At 41.9% G+C, this 17,922-nt stretch overlaps 1 protein-coding gene across 3 annotated transcripts in view; it reads left to right on the plus strand.

The window, feature by feature from the left end:
• LOC144693794 (uncharacterized) overlaps positions 1–17,922 on the plus strand; it is a 456,645-nt gene that overhangs the window by 295,531 nt on the left and 143,192 nt on the right. For all 3 annotated transcript variants that reach the window (XM_078563834.1, XM_078563835.1, XM_078563833.1), the window contains exon 13: positions 3,144–3,186. In XM_078563834.1, the coding sequence (XP_078419960.1) occupies positions 3,144–3,186 (43 nt within the window). The remainder of the gene's footprint in view (positions 1–3,143; positions 3,187–17,922) is intronic.

Genomic DNA, 17,922 nt, shown 5'->3' on the forward strand with positions numbered 1-17,922 from the left:
TTTATATTCTTTTGTTATACAATATCAGGCACCAAATTTAAATAAAGTTTACAAATGAGCAAATCAGGTTGTTAATTAAAAGAATAATTAAAAATCAAAGAAGCTTAGTGCCAAGAATATATTCTTCTCTTATTGATTGGAGGTTGAATGTGATTGTCTTTTTTCTTCCTATCTATAACCTGAGAGTTATTTATTAAAAGTTCAATGACCCGGCTGTAAAGTAATATTCAGCTTTTTGCATTAGCAAGAATGTAAATTATGAACAGTGATGGTTTCAGTATGCAAAGCATTGAATGGGGGATACTGAAAATGTTTTGTTTTCCACTCCATTGATTCCCACATAAGTATGCCATTAGCTACAATCTCATGTTATCAACAGAAGATGCAAATCTACTTCTGGAAGGTCCTTTTTTGCTATGGATCATGTTATAAGATATGCCATCAGCACTCCTTGAATGAGACCCTGTGAATTGTGTTTTCTCCATCTGTACATTTGTTCATTATATATGAAGTGGCTTAACAGCTTATAAGATTCAGGAGTGCTTTAGTGGCTGTTGCCTACCAAGCCGATTTTTCTGACACCCTCTAATGACTTCTGGTGTGAAACTGAAGCCTCTGGTGATTTAGATTGCAGCATTCTTTCAGCAGTCATCCACAGGTCTTAGACATATGCAAGATAGAATTACACAACTAAATCCTAAAATGTGATTTCTGCTGTAACCTAAGCAAGATATGTGGGCAATACTATATTACAGCCAATTTTATAAAACCTTCCAACAAATTTTATAAAAATTATAGTACAGATTTCTGCAATTAACTTTTTAACATGCATAATTTAAAGAAAAGATTGCAATGACTGTTCATCCGCTGGGCCCCAAAAGGTAATACCCATAAATTGCTCAGCACCCCCAAATATCCATCCATAACCAGCATGAAAAAGTGAACTTTAAAAGTCAACGGAAATAACTGCTCCTTAACAAGCAATAGCCTAACTTAACTGGAATTGAATTCCAAGACAGAAATATGCTACTATGAATTAGATAGGCAAAGGATCACCTACCTGGCAACTGTATCTCTAGTTGATGGCAAATCTCTATTATAACTTAACTTTTAAACTTGAAGTTCCCGAAACTGCCTAGGCTGGAACAGGGTGGGAAGCTTGATTTTCACCTGTCAGGGAGATAGGACAAGCATTTGAGGTGGGATCTGGCTACACTAGAATAGATCATTTGTAAATGTGAAATACATTTTTTTATTGTTTTATTTTAGTTAAACACTAGTTTTGAACATTGGAACTTGCAGTTCCTGAGGAAAACAAAATTAAGTGAATAAAACATTCAGCAAACATTCCAGGAGAATTGTAGATTTCAGAAATTGGTGACCATATTGTGTAACACATACATCGACAAAGTTCATTATAAATGTGGCTTAGGAATTTATCATGGGAAAAAAAGTCCAGGCTAAAATGTTGAGACCTATAAATAATGGAGTAGACAGAAGGTGTAGTTTTTAAAATATAGATAGATTTTTGGATGGACTTGGGGTACACTCTGAACAATAAACAGCCACCCACCCCATCACCAGCATGCTGTGTGGTATAATTTTCACAAGGTCTGGGCCATAATGTCCCTACAAGATGTGGCTCACTTAGAGGTGGGAAATGATGGGGGGGCGGGGGGGGAGGCGTGGAGATGGAGGTAGGACACCGGGTAAGTGGGCCATGTTCTAATGGCTGCCATCTGTGTGTATGTTAAGCAAATGAGAGAATCTTCATCTACAAAGTGACCAGGGCAAATTGGAGAGCTGGGACTAGGGTAGGGTAGTGAAAGGTTGGGGAGTAAAATTTTATTCCTGCAAAGTAGCTTTTTGTCCAAACTTTTGCTTTTTTGCATTAAAAAATACTGTTTCAGCACATTGCCGCCCCTGTTCCTGCCAGGTTGCAGCCGGTCAGCTTCAGAAAGCTCCTAACAACCACCCATTCCCTGAAAGTCTTGGGAGGTCAGAAGGCAAGCTCTTAACAAGCTCCCTAATGACCTCAAGCTGCCCAATTAACTAAGCAGCCAACTTCACTCTCCTGCCCGGCCCTGCTCCCTCCCCACTTCGTCCTCAGGAAAAATCATCCGAGTCCGGACCAGACGCAACAGACCAGCAGGCAGACTGCGACGACATCTTTTTGCCATCCCACTTCTGTTCCGTCCCGATTTGAAAACGAAAAATCCAGCCCCCAATCTATCTCCAAATTGAAACCTGCTGGTCAAGCTGTGAATCAATCTACAACTGAAAACTTGTTTTAACTACTCAAGTTTTTATGGCATTCCGGGTTACAGCAGACTGATGTTTTTGAATCCACACATTCTATCACCCTTTGTCATTATTCGTCACAGTGTTCCAGAAAAGATCATACCTTCTGGAAGATTGTGTGAGCAATATGTATGAGTAAACTTTTGATTTCACTGCATGAGTTGTAATCTGCCAACCGTCCATTTCACAAAGCATCTGATTTCCATTCTGTTTATTTTAATGGAATGAAAATCAAGCTGGTTCTACAACAAATAGAATAAAGCGACCTTATTAAAACATATAAGATTCTTAGCGGGCTTGATAGAGCAGATGCTGAGACGTTGCTTCCCTATGTGGGCGAGTCTAGGACCAGAGGACACAATCTCAGAATAAGGGGTCGCCCATTTAAGACAGGGATAAGGAGGAATTTCTTCTCTCAGAGGGTAGTGAATCTGTGGAATTCTTTACCGCAGAGGGCTTTAGAGGCTGGGTCATTAAGTATATTAAAGGCTTAGTTAGACAGAGTTTTAATGAGTACAGGTATCGAGGGTTATGGGGAAAAGGCAGGAAAGTAGAATTGAGGATTATCAGATCAGCCATGATCTCATTGAATGGCGGAGCAGACTCGATGGGCCGAATGGCCTACTTCTGCTCCCTCTCTTATGGTCTAAGTCCACTCTGCCAGATTATCACTCAGGCAGTAAAGCTGAAAACTTAACCCTGCTGCTTAATTTAAGCATTGGAAATGTTTTCAATTGTAATCAACTGTTGGTCATGCATTGCTTAGAGTTTTTAATGTAAAATCTCCAATTATAAATCGGCCTGCAGATTCTAAAAATGTTTCATGTCTTTTTCCCTTTCAGCTCAGAAAAGGCAGGGGAAATAGCCACAGTTCCACTCACAAGAGTAAGTGCCCCTTAACCTATCTGTTGTTTCTTTAAGCCATTTCATAATAAGTTTAAGTAGAAGCCAATGTACTTTAATTAGGATACTGTTTAGATTAAGAGTATGGTGAAGCAGTGAAAGATAAAAGCAAAATTCTGCAAATCTGAAATAATGCTGGAAAATACTCAGCAGGCCTGGCAGCATCTGTAGAGAAACAGAGTTAATGGGCAGAATTTTGCCCTTGATGGGCAGGCGGGCCCAACCGACTCGGCAGCGGGTGGACAACCGATCGCCACCGCCGAAACGGGCCCCACCGCCAATTAAGGCCCGCCCAGCGTGTCGCCCGACGGGAAGTGCTATGCACTTCCTGTGCGGGGTGGGGGGGGATTCCCCAAAAGCGAGAGTGCGCTCTTTCACGCATGCGCACGAAAGAGTGCACATCTCCCTTTTGAAACTTTAAAAATAGAAAAATTAGAAAATCATTAACATGCCCCCCTCATGTGACAATGTCACACAAGATGGGACATGTTAATAAATATCACAGAAACTTTATTAAAGATTTTTTAAAACTGACATGAAACCTCACCTCGCCAGTGGATGAGGTTTCATGTTTTTTTAGAAGCCCGCTGGGGCTCCTGGCCTGCCCGCCAGCCTTAAGCTTGGACGGGCAGGGCCTTCAATTGTTTTAACTACCCTGTCAATGGCCTCAATTGGCCATTGACAGTTCGGCGGGCGGACAGCTGATCGCGCTGTCCCCCCGCCCTCCTGAATATTTAAATAGGGCGGGATGACGTCAGGGATTCCGCCCGACGTCATCCCGCGTCATTTTCGTGTCGGCGAGCGGGCCCCACCCCCAGCTCACCGACGGAAATATCCTGCCCAATGTTTCAAGTCCGTCTGACTTCTTCAGAGCTCTGATACGTGCAATTTCACTCGGGTGGGGAGGGGATAGAGTTGGGCCCACCAATTGCACATGCAGAGCATAGCCGTACACAGAAGTGAGCATGTGTCGAGGTGGGCCGATTAGAAGGGACACCTTGGTTCTCTGGGACTAAGTCCCAGAATTTTAAAAAGCTGTTAGACCCTCTGGCCCTCATCCCTAAAACCCCCTCATCCTCCCACCCACCCTCCATAGGCCCCATACCTCCCATGCCAATTCAATCCCAACTAATGTCCCCACCCACCCCACGTCCCCTCATAGCCCCCTTGCCAAATCATGCCCCCTCACACCCCCATGCCACCATCATAACCACTCACCCATTATCCACCATGGGCAGACTTCAGGAGTCAAGTGAAGTTGAAAATAAATTAACATCTAACAATCTAATGCAGTTCTCATTTAAACACACATGATTGTGGAAAACCTCCCATTTGGGAAATCCATTCAAAAGTTTTAAACCTCCACAAGTAGTTAATCTCTTAAAAAACAAACTTCTATTCAGGCTGCAGATCAATTCTGCTAATCCTTCAAAGCCTCTTTAAACTGTTAATCAAACTGAATTTAGAACCCCCTGTTGAGATAATTGTAGCTTTTGAAACTTTTGAAGCATTCATAACAACATAATCATAGTTCTTGGGGAAATGTCAGCAAAAAGCTCTATTGAAACTGCAAGAACAGATTCTATTTTTCCCTAATCTACACCAGATGGCTTGTCAATCAAAGCACTGCAGCAGAGGTCTGTTTTTTAACTCTCATTGACAGCTACAACTTTTTTTTAATGTTTAAAGCATGGAGGATTTAAAAGACCAGATCATATCACTTAAACGAATCTTATCCACCCCTGCAAGAACATTTACAATAGCCAAAATGAGTTCTATTTGAATTCAGCACTAAGTTCAAATAGCCCTGCTGAGTTTGGGTTTCCCCGCTGTGTGATTCATACCTAACTCCCCTTTCCCATGCTTGCAAAAATTGGATCTGTCAGAAATTGGGGTGGGGGGGAACTTCGGCATCGAGTCCATCCACCATTTTTATAAATCTTACTGACTGCGAAAATCCAGCCTAAGCTTCTGTTGGGCACTTAAATGGACCGTGTCGGGTCTCCCACGGGATTTAGGACCCCGGGGATGAAAATACTGGCTGCTGAGAGCTGCCGGCCGGTCAGAGGGAGAGGTGGCTTTTGTCATTGCATCCAGGGACCCAGGCCACAGGTGAATGAGAGCGGAATGGGGTTCGTGGGGGTTGGTTGTGGAGGGGGGTCAGAGGCAATGGCAGCAGGGTGGCTTTCAGCCAGTCAGCAATTAAAATTGCATTCAGAGCTTGATGGCGTCATTGGATCTGGGTTTGCATATTTGAAAAGGGTGGTGCCTTTTCCACTTTTTCAGAAGATCAGGTTAAACTATAAGTAGCAGGAATAGCATAGAATTTCGGTGGGTAAGTCTCCTGGTCAAATTTAACTGCTTGGATTCCAGCCAGGTAGGATTAATATCAGCCCTCATATTTCTCTCACCATTGGATGGCCAACTGTATGGTTCAATGGGATATTTAACCACACAAATACAGCTGTCAAACAAGCATGTATTGTAAATAGAATCATAGAATGATACAGAACAGAGGGAGGCCACTCAACCATCATCCCTCTGCCAACTCTTTGATAGCATTATACAATCAATCCCAATCCACTGCTCCACAGGATAATTCTAATTGAATGGAATGGCTGAATCAACTTTGGGGAATCCAGCTATCTGTTCCAAACACTTATGATAATGTAATGCCAGTAAACAAGCCATATTTATCAGTGCCTTTGGAATATAGACTATTATGTATATGCTCTGGACATTGAGAAACAGGTGGCAGTAACCAGCTAGAGCCCTGTGTACTCAGTAACCTACAACAGAATCTGATAAATAAACCATCATGGTCAAAGCTATTTCATTTATATCATAGTCATAGACTTTTTTTGTTTAGTTTCAGATTTTTTCCATTTCTAACATTCACTGCCTTATGTCCGTGTCTCTCCTGTATAATACTAGTAATGTGTTCTTTTCATGCTATTTTTCAACTCTTGAATTCTTGCTGATCTACAGACAAGTCTTCCGAGTTGTATACATGTGACAGCAATTATGGCTGCAACTTAAAACCTTTTTTATTTAGTGTTCTTAACACACTTTTATGTATTATTTTTCATATTTACTGGATTTATTATTACCATGTTATCTGTGAAAACTTTAATACAGGTCCTGCAATTGTAATTCAATGAAGATAAAACATTGAGTGTGATTTGTTTATAAATAATTCATTCTCTTAGTAGTGTTGGCACAGGTATACATATATCTTTCTCAGAAGCATCTTTTCATGTTCTAGATAAGATGGTAGGGAAAATAGTAGCGTTTTTATATGGTCATTTTAACATAGGCTTTCAAATGTAATTAAATGATAAAATTCACTTTCGTGTTTATATATTTTTATGTAATAAAGTCGGGGTACGATAAACCATACCTCACATTTATTCAGATGAGATCAGAACTACTTGGTAACGTAACCCCTTAAATTTTTGTTGCTTCTCATAGATGTAACTCTACAAACATCCAATTAAATATTTTTTTTATATTCTTTCATGGGGTGTTCTGTTTTTTCCATCCCTATTTGCCCTAGAGAAGCTGGCGGTGAGCTGCATTCTTGAACCGCTGCAGTCCACGTGGTGTAGGTACTCTCAATGCTGTTAGGAAGGGAGTTCCAGGATTTTGACCAAGTGACAGTGAAGGAACAGCAATACAGTTCCAAGACAGGATGGTATTTGGCTTGGAGGGGAACTTGGTGGTGGTGTTCCCATGCATCTGCTGTCCTTGTCCTTCTAGGTGGTGAACGTCACAGGTTTGGAAGGTGTCATCGAAGGATCTTTCGTGAGTTTCTGCAGTGCATCTTATAGATGGTACACACTGCACATTGGTAGTGGAGAGAGTGAGTATTTAAGGTGGTGGATGGGGTATCAGACAAGTGGGCTGCTTTATCCTGGATGGTGTTGAGCTTCTTGAGTATTGTTGAAATTGTATTCATCCAGGCAAATGGAGAATATTCTATCACACTCCTGGCTTGAGCCTTGTAGATAGTAGACAGACTTTGGGGAGTCAGGAGGCAATTTGCTCGCTATGAAATTCCCAGCCTCTGAACTGCTCTTGTAACCTCAGTATTTATATGGCTGGTCAATGGTAACCCATTGTTGAAAGTTGGGGATTCAGCAATGGTGATGCTATTGAATATTAAGGGGCGATGGTTAGATTCTCTCTTGTTGGAGATGGTCTTTGCCTGGTACTTGTATGGCTTGAATGTTACTTGCCACTTTCAGTCCAAGCCTGAATGTTGTCCAGCTCTTGCTGCATATGGACGTAGACTGCTTCAGTATCTAAGAAGTCACGAATGATGCTTGTTGTAAGGGTGGTCGAGTTGCTACTATTGCTGATAGAGTTGATCTGTAGACACTTCTTGGGTGGAAACATAAAGTTTATTTACAACATACTCAGTAGCTACTACACGTGTGCTTTCAACTCCAAATCTATCTCTACACTAACTGCTGAGGTAGCCCGCGCTACTCTCCTATTGGTTACTACAGATCGTGTAGTTTTCTTACAAGTATTACTCTTAAATTACACACTAAACAAAACCATAATTTAGTCCACTCCTCCCCCTTTAACTTGGCTATATGTATTATATTTACAAGTACAAATTTTTCAAAACAACATATTTACACTGGGTAAGGAATTTACAAGTTCAGTCGTTCAGGTGGTTTCCTGGTATGTGTGGAATGTCGCTGCTCCACAACTTCAGATTCCTTGTCAGAGACCTCCTTTTCCGGAGCTGCCTGAACATCAGGTGCTTTGGTGGATACTTGCCATTCTGTATCCTCAACTCTTAGAGGAACATCAGACATGTCAGTCTTGGGTTGAGTATCCTCAACAGGAAACGCATGGTCACTGGTGGAACCAAATCTTGGTGATTTGTCTCTCTCTCCCTTAAATGGTCCACACGTTTATGGCTGATCCAGCCTTCCACCTCCACATGGTAAGATAGAGGTCCAGTCACCGCATTTATTTCACCCAGTAAACGCGTTGGTCCTTCTCTGCAGTTCTTCACGTATACTGCCTCTCCCATGATAAATTTCCTCTCGCGACTATGCCAGTCATGTCTAGTTTTCTGGCTTCCCTGATTCCTTTCCACCTTTCCTTCTAAATTCAGCACCATTAAGCTCAATCTTGTCCTGAGATGGCGTTTCAACAATAACTCCGCAGGTGTGACACCTGTTGTTGTGAGGGGTAGTCCTGTAATGAAAAAGAAAGCATGCTAGCTTGATTGCTGAGGGATCACCAGTTAGCTTTCTCATGCCTGCCTTGAACGTTTGAACCTCCCTTTCAGCCAGTCTGTTTGAGGAAGTGTGGTATGGTGCAGTTTTTACATGAGTGATACCATTGAGGCTGATAAACCATTGAAACTCAGCACTCATAAATGCCGTGCCGTTATCAGAAATGACTACTTCTGGTAGCCCATGATTGGCAAAACTTTGAAGTAGTTTTTCAGCCGATGTTGGTGACTTCACCTCGTATACATCCAACCACTTTGAATGGGCATCAACAATGAGCAGAAACATTGTTCCCAGGAAAGGTCCAACGTAGCTACCAATGTGTAACCGCACCCAGGGTCTACCCGGCCACTCCCATGGGTGTAATGGAGCTGTCGCTGGCAACTTTTGCAGTTGCTGACATTGCACACAGTGCTTTACTAATCTCTCTATTTTGCCATCCATCCCAAGCCACCATAGATAGTTGCGTGCTATGATCTTCGTTTGGGAAATTCCTGGCTGGGCACTGTGTAGTTCAATTAAAAGTGGCTCCCATCCCTTTGGAGGAACTATCACTCGTGCTTTCCACAGTAAGATGCCATCCTGGCTGGTTATTTCATGCCTTCTGTTGAATTACAGTTTCATTTTGTCAGATACAGGCTCCTGTGACCAACCATGTTCTTGCACTTGAGATAGGCCTGGGTCCCGACTTGTCCAGTCTCTGATCTGTTGAGCACATACCGGCGAGGAATCTAAGAAATTTAACAGTGAAAAAAGTTCCTGTGGAACTGGGACGTGCTCATCATTTTCTTGTAAAGGCAAACGACAAAGGGCGTCGGCGTTTGTGATTTGATTGCCAGGCCTATGTACGAAAGTGTATTCGTATGCTGCCAGAATTAAAGCCCATAGTTGTATTCTTACTGAGGCTATGTGGGGTATAGCCTTGTCCTCACTAAACAATCCTAGCAATGATGTGTGGTCTGAAACAATTGTAAAATGATGGCTGTGTACGTACTGGTGAAATTTCTTGACACCAAAGATGATGGACAGGCCTTCGTTTTCTATCTGCGAGTATCCCTTTTCTGCTGTGGTGTGCGTTCTTGATACGTAACCTATTGGCAGTTCCATGCCATCATCCATCCGATGAGAGAGAACTGCTCCCATTCCGTAGGGAGATGCATCACATGTCAGCACCAATTCTTTCGTCTGGTCATAATGTACTAATAGATTGGACGAGTGCAATAATTGTTCCACCTTTATGAAAGCTTCTTTCTGGGGCGCCTGTCAAGACCAACGTTGGATCTTTTTGAGTAGAGAATGTAGGGGGCGGCCAGCACTGTGGACAAATTGGGTAAGAACCGCCCATAATAGTTGATCATTCCTAGGAATGATTTCAGCTCTGAGGCATTCTTTGTCACAGGTGCCTCTCTTATGACTTTCACTTTCTCCTCAACCTGGTGGAGGCCCTGTTGGTCTATCCAGTGACCCAAATAGATAACCTCCCTCGCTTGGAACATGCACTGCAACTTGCAAGAAACATTTTAAAACTTCTTCTAAGTTTGCCAAATGCTCTTTTTCAGTGAATCCTATCACCAAAACGTCGTCAGAATAGACTACAACCTAGAGCAGTCCCTGCAGTAAGCTTTCCAATGTTCCCTGAAAGATGGCACAAGCTGAGGAGACACCGAAAGGCAATTGTGTATATTGGTACAGACCTTTGTGGGTATTAATTGTGACAAATTCCCAGGAGGCATTATCTAATTCTAGTTGTTGATGGAAAATTTCAGCCCATTCTAACTTAATTTCCTTTAACCAATTTTGCAGGAGGCTTGGCCCTTCACCTGCTGCCACCATCAAGGATAGCTTTGCAGACTGGCTTCCATAATGGACAGTTACTCTGCTTATACCTTCTACTTGAATGTCTTCACTCCTATATGTTTTTAGCTCGGCGGCTGTTTCTTCTAAACTTAATTGATGTTCACCATTATTCAGATATCTGAAGGTATATTCCCCAATTACTGTAGTGGAAGCTCCTGTGTCCACTTCCATTCTAACAGGTTTGCCGTTTACTTTCACTGTGACAAATATTAGTTCTGTCTTTCCAACCTTCAGATTAAACTGAAATGTCTGAATTTGTTGTTTCTACTTTGTAGATTTCATAGGGCTTTTCTTTTGTTTACAAGCCTGCTTGAAATTGTTGTTGCATTGCCTCATCATATGTCCATTTCTATGACAATAGTAGCATTCAATTTTTAAAAAACTGCCAATCACTGAAAGACTGATTGTTTTCACCTCTATTAAAATTATTTTTAGATTTCGCTGCTAGGTTATTTTTCTTTATTCTTCGGCTAGCGGAGGCTGTTTCCCGCTTCTCAGCAGGGGCTTGCATTTTCACACCCTTTTCAGCTGGGGTTTACCACCCGATGTGGAGGACGGCACCGTTTTGCTCACCTTGTTTTGCTTTTGAATCTCTTACTGTGCTTTCTATGGCCAGTGCTATCTCTAGTGTCTTCTTCAAATCCAGATTCACTTTGGACAATAATCTTTCCTGAATAGTGTCCTCATTCACACCACACATTAAATGATCTCTGGGCATGTTGTTTAGAATCATACTGAACTCACAATGTTCCGTTAGCTGCTTCATATTTGCCACATAGCATGCAATAGTCTCACCCGTGGCTCTATTTCACGAAATAAACCTGAACCTGTGTATCATGACTTAGGGCTTTGGTTGAAAATGACCCTTCACGAGCTCCACCAATGCATTGAATTTCTTCGAATCTGGGGCAGTGGGTGCCATCAAACTTCAATTCAGACTGTAGGTTTTGCTCCCACCAGTACTCAAGAGGATCGCTTGCCTCTTCTCTTCCCCTGTAATCTAGTTCGCTTGAAAAAAGAACATGAGGCTTTCTATGTAATGAGACCAATCATTTGTAGTTGGTTCAAAAGGATCAATTTTGCTGAATTGTGGTATTTTGAGAGGGAATTACTTCAATTCTAACAAAGCTTGCTACTTATAATCACTGTGAGAGGCACAGTGCCGATTTCCTTCAAACTTGGTTTCTTCTGTTCACTCCTGTTTTGTCCTCATTGCCAGTTTGTTGTAGGGGTGGCCGAGTTGCAACTATAGCTGATAGAGTTGATCTTCAGACACTCTTTGGATAGAAACATAAAGTTTATTTATAACATACACAGCAGCTACTACACATGTGCTTTCAACTCCAACTCTATCTCTACACTGTCTGCTGAGGTAGCCCGCACCACTCTACTATTGGTTACTACAGATCATGTGATCTTCCTTATAAGTATTATTCTTAAAGGTACATGACAGACTAAACAAAACCATAATTACTATAGTGACGAACATTGTGCAATCTTCAACAAACATCCCCACTTCTGACCTTATGATGGAGGGAAGGTTATTAATGAAGCAGCTAAATATGTTTGGGCCTAGGACATGACCCTGTGGAACTCCTACAGTGATGTCCCAGGACTGAGATGATTGACCTCCAACAACCAAACCATCTTTCTTTGTACTAAGTATAACAAGTAGAGAGTTTCCCCCCCGATTCCCATTTACTCCAGTTGTGCTAGGGTGCCTTGATGCCACACTCAGTCAAATGTTGCATTGACGTCAAGGGCAGTATCTCTCTCCTTACCACTTGAGTTCAGCTCATTTGTCTATATTTGGACCAAGGCTGTAATGTGGTCAGGAGCTGAGTGACCCAAACTGAGCATCAGTGAGCAGGTTATTTCTGAGTAAGTGCCACTTGATAGTACCATCGACAACGCCAGCCATCCTTTGCTGAGGATCAAGTAGACTGATGGGGGAGTAATTGGTCGGTTTGGGTTTGTCCTGTTTTTTGTGGACAGGAATACCTGGGCAATTTTCCACATTGCCAGGAAGATGCCAGTGTTTTAGCTGTACTGGAACAGCTTTGCTAGTAGTGCAGCTAGTTCTGAAGCACACACCTTCAGTACTATTGCCAGAATGTTGTCAGGGCCCATAGCCTTTGCAGTACCCACTGCCTTCAGCTGTTTCTTGATATCGCGTGGAGTGAATTGAATTGGCTGAAGACTGGCATCTGTGATGCTGGGGACCTCCAGAGGAGGCTGTGATTGGTCATCCACTTGGCACTTCTGATTGAAAATGGTTGCAAATGCTTCAGCTTTGCACTAATGTGCTGGGCTCCCCCATCATTGAGGATGGGGATATTTGTGGAGCCTCCTCCTCCAGTGGGTTGTTTAATTGTCCATCACAATTCATGACTGGATGTGACAACACTGCGGAGCTTAGATCTGATCAGTTGGTTGTGGGATTTCTTAGCTCTGTCTATCACTTGCTGCTTATACTGTTTGGCACAGAAATACTCCTGTGTTGTAGCTTCACCAGGTTGACGCCTCATTTTTCATTATGCCTGGTGCTGTTCCTGGCATACCCTCCTGTACACTACTTTGAACCAGGGTTGGTCCCCTGGCTTGATGGTAATGGTAGAGTGGGGGGATGCCAGACCATGAGGTTACAGATTGGGGTTGTGTACAATTCTGCTGCTGCTGATGGTCCACAGCGCCTCATAGATGCCCAGTTTTGAGATGCTAGATCTGTTCAAAATCTATCCCATTTAGCATTGTGGAGTGTCACACAGCACAATGGAGGGTATCCTCAAAGTGAAGACAGGACTTTGTCTCCGCAAGGTGGTCACTCCTACCGATACTGTCATGGACAGTGGCATCTGTGACAGGTCAATTGGTGAGGACGACATTAAGTAGGATTTTCCCTCCTTTTAGTTCTCTCACCACCTGCTGCCGACCCAGTCTAGCTGCCATGTTCTTTAGGACTCAGTCAGTGGTGGTGCTCCCGAGCCATCTTGGTAATGGACATTGAAGTCCAGAGTATATTCTATGCCCTTGCCACCTTCAGTGCTTCCTCCAGTTGGTTTTCTACATGGAGCAGTACTGATTCATCAGTACTCTGAGGGGGTGGTAATCAGTAGATTTTCTTGCCCATGTTTGTATTATGTATTTTCTTATGGTCAGATTGGATTTATTGGTAGTGTTTTGTATGTTGAGAACTTTTAACAGTGTAAACAATACTAATATCTGTAATTTTATCGATTATCTTTTATTATCATAATCAACATGTCAGATTAGTATTTAGTCTTTATGGTTATATGGGCATATAAAATTAAATTAAAATAATACATTTAAAACAGTTGGAAAAGGAGAGATGGCAGTTGTACTGAAGATAAAATGAAGGTATCAATTTTAACACCCCTCATCCTGTGGGAGCAGAGCAGGTGAGCTGTTAACATTGACTTAATTTGATTTATAATCGTGCTGGCCTCCATTTACATGCTCAGATTAGTTAGAAGGCTGCAGGATTTGCCAGAATCAGGTTTGTGTCTCATGAATGCATGCAAATTAAGATGGTATAATATAATTAAGACCCCAATCTGGTTTTAATTTGGTGGACTAATGTGAAGCCCCTCAGACCATACAGGTTGCTGCGTAGAAGCTCACAGGATTGGCTTCAGGTACTGGCTGACCTGCTAGAAAGACTATTCAAAGGGGCATTCAAATCATTGTAATTTGTATGCTATTGTGCTTAGGGTGGTTCCAAAGGATTTTGGAGCTTGAAGATTGTTTCTGTTTCTCTACTCTACTGCCTTACTTACTATGAATAAGCTATCTCAGTTTATCATGGGTGCTACTTTTGCTTCATTACTTTGAATGGAGAATTTGTCGCATAAGAACAAACAACAGCATTAATTTATATAGCACTTTTAACACAGCAAAGCCACCCCAAGCATTTCAGAAGAGTATTATCAAACAAAATTTCACACTGAGTGACAAGTTATTAGGGCAGTTGACCAAAATCTTGAGGTAGCTTTTAAGGAGCATCTTAAGGGGAAAAGAGAGGCAGAGAGGTTTTGGGAGAGAATTCCAGAGCTTAGGGCCCAGGAAGCTGAAAGCATGGCCATCCAGGGTGGAGCAATTAACATCAGGCGGCTTAAGAAACCTGAAATAAGGGTGCAGCTATTACAGAGGGCTGTTGTAAAACTGGAGGAGATTAGAGAGATAGGGAGGGGGAGGCCATGTAGGATATTTGTTTTCCAGTTTTGTCTAGTAACGGCCCTGTGAAGCTTTGGGACAGTTTACTGCATTAAATACTCTTTGAATTCTCTATCCCAGAGGGCTGTGGAGGCTCGGTCATTTATGTTCAAGACAGAGATGGACAGATTTTTATATATTAAAGATTCCAAGGGATATAGGGGTAGTGTGGAAAAATGGTATTGAGGTAGAAAAATCAGCCATGATCTAGTTGAATAGCTCAAGGGGCAGAATGGCCTACTCCTGCTCCTATTTCCTATGTTCCTAAAAGCACTATGCGAGCTGCAGTTGTTGTCATGTACCATGACTGAATTCTCGGACTGGAAATAAGAACAGTATATGCTGGAAATACTCAGTAGGTCAGGCAGCATCTGTGGAGAGAGAGCTATTAGCCTGAAGTTTGCAGTGGTAATGATGGTGAAACTGTCCACATTCGCTGTCATTACTAAAACTGACAGTAACTCTGGAAGTTCACATGTGCATAAAATAGTGTGGGAATCTAGAAGCTGCCATCAGTGATTCTATGTATTATCAGAGGGTGTGTTGTTGAGGTCCTGCAGACTGCAATTCCTAAGCAATCAGTGAATTGATGAAAACTTCCGCTTTTATGCTGTTACTTCTTGCAGTAAAAATCCTTGAAAAAGTTGCACCTTGTTAAATGAGGTACAGCTGAGTTTTTAAACAGCGTACTATGTTCATAGTTCAGTGCAAAACATCTTTACTGGCCCTGAAAATTTGATATCTGTGCAATATGCATATCTCCATTATAAAAGAAATTTAAAATGTAACATTTTTATGTTTTTTTATCTTTATTTTAGCTTCTCTCTTAATCCAATCATATTTGTTTATCACTATCTGAAAATTTAAATTATAAGTAAAATGATTCAATGCTTTTAACTTCCTTGTTTGCTGCCTATGAGAATACTTCAATGTGATTGGCTGTTTGCCCTATTTGCAGACATCACTGGTGCTGAACCCCTGATGATTCCTTTGATTTGGCACCAGATTTTAAACTACTGTTGGAATAAGGCAAAATCCCCATCACAGACATCACTGGATATTTGTGGACAGCTTTCTTCAGATTCACCATTGACCACAAAATCTAGCCCTACGTTTCAGGTTGATGACTTTATGTCACAATTGGAAAAAGTTAGAGATGTAACAAGTTTTAAACAAGTACAGACTCAGGGGAAGAAGAGTGGTGGTGGTGGTGGGGAGGGGGGTGGGGTTAGATCAGAAGGGAATGTCTGTGATAGACAGAAGCAATTAAATAAGAAAAGGAATGGTGTTGTCAGGCAAAAGGAGATGATAATGGGCAAGTAAAGAAATGGGTCCAGAGGAGGTGTAAATGGAAAAATCGAAAACTCCTCCTGGGAATGCTACACTGATACTTCTAGAGTTGAGGGTGGGGTGGGTAAGGGGTATTGTGCTAGAATACCAAACATAACTGACCTTTATGGCTCCTCTTTTATTTAAAAAACATACCAAAAAATGGCAATGCCAGAGCACTGGGCACAAAACTTCATGACTAAAAACAGAGAAAAAAACTGAAAATGGTGTGCATAAAGCTTTGAAATGCAGCTAACATTTTACCTCTAGGACTCTTTAAATACATTTCCATAAACAATACACCCTATCAACTTTAGACACCAATTTGATGAGTGGGTAAATGATTGAATGCTATACAGGACTAAATACCAGGGATTTAAGTGGAATTCTAAATTATTTCATCTGTGGCTCATTTTCCATATAATTGAATGCAAGCTGGTGTCTTTTTCTGGCACCAGTACAAAACCAGACCAAAAAAATTAAGTAGGGTCCAAAATGAAGGAATATCTGGTTTAATAGTTTTGTGTGCTCCGCTTGATGCTCATTATCAAGCATAATTGATAGGAAAATGAACCAGACTGTTGCATTATTTGCTTAGCAACATGCAATTATGATCTATAATGTTATTTGCCCATCAGCAAAGAATGATCTGATTAGATCAGATTATTGAAACCAAGTCTTGGCTGTCTCTTGATTACACCACAAACACAGACCAGAATTTTCACGCAGGTGCAGAGGCTCTCCTTTGCGAAAATGGTGGCGGAGGCCCAGACCTGGAAATCCCACTCCTGAACCCGGCCTTCACATTTTTGCAGAAGGTGTCGTGAGGGGGGGATTGGGGGCGGCTTCTAAGGTGCATATATGTGGTTCATGGAGGCAACTGGGCATGTTTATTTGCAGCTGCCTTAGTGAAATCTGATTTTGGTTAGTGGAATGTCCAAAGCATGACTTGAACACTTTAGACCTGGTAGAAGAAAGTCTAAAGCTGCCAAAGTTCTTTGGAGAGTGTTATGATCCCAGTCGATTTTACTACTGGACAAGTCAGGTCCCAGGGTAGAACCTGGCTTATTTGATCCTAACTTTTGATTTTTGTTTAGAAACGTGGAGGACAACTACTGAACAGAGTCATAGGGGTCTGCTGATGAACTTTTAACAAAAGAATAAAACATTTACTAAACAAGAAAAAGGTGGACTATATTACACTACTCCTTCCTCCACAACTCTACTTTTACAAATATATACAGATTCGTAAAGATAACATAAGTTACAAAATCTATGTTTATACTTACTGTGAACATTAGAGTTTCAGTCTATGAAAACCAATAGGCAACCTGTGACAGATGCCACCCAAAGCAGATGCTATGGGTTTTTCATCAACTCCCCAGACACTCATCACACTGTGAGCCAACCGGCCTCACAGAAACTCTATCTTTCACATGAAGGTTTCTAATCTTCACTCAAAGAACTCGCCTTGGAATCTTTTCCCAAACGACATTCCTCTCAGATGTCTTTAACAAGGATCGAGCTCCAGGGTTTTAACCTCTCCTTCCGATGTTCCTCTCCCCTGGATCACCACATGCATTCAAGCTTCGCCTTCCACGCAATATCTCAGATACTCAGCTGTGCCAACAGCTGCTTCACAGACCCGTAGTAAGGAGTCACCAACCTTTGGCTGTCTCCTCGGATCTGCTGGCTTCTCGTAAGGCAACTTTGTTCCAAGTCTGTTCCCTGCAGCTCCATCTTTTAACTTGGAGCCTTTTCCTCTGTTCCTCACTCTGACCTTCACTTAACAGGGCCGTTTCCAGATTCCTGTTCTTTTCCTTTGACTAGAAGGTCTTCTTGGAACCCCCTTTCTGTCCCACTCCCTGGTTTTGGGACCTTTCTTCTTTGTCCTGAGACCTTTCTGCCTTCACCCTGGGTCATCCAAATAGCAACTGAATTAAAACTGCTTTCTTTTTCGCCCTGTCTCTCTCTCTGGATCTTTGTTGCTAGGCAACAGCACAGTTTTTTTACCTTGTGTTTGTTTTAACTTTTCTATACTACA

Source organism: Cetorhinus maximus, chromosome 19 (genome assembly GCF_964194155.1).
Source record: "Cetorhinus maximus chromosome 19, sCetMax3.hap1.1, whole genome shotgun sequence".
In the NCBI taxonomy this organism is placed as follows: domain Eukaryota; kingdom Metazoa; phylum Chordata; class Chondrichthyes; order Lamniformes; family Cetorhinidae; genus Cetorhinus; species Cetorhinus maximus.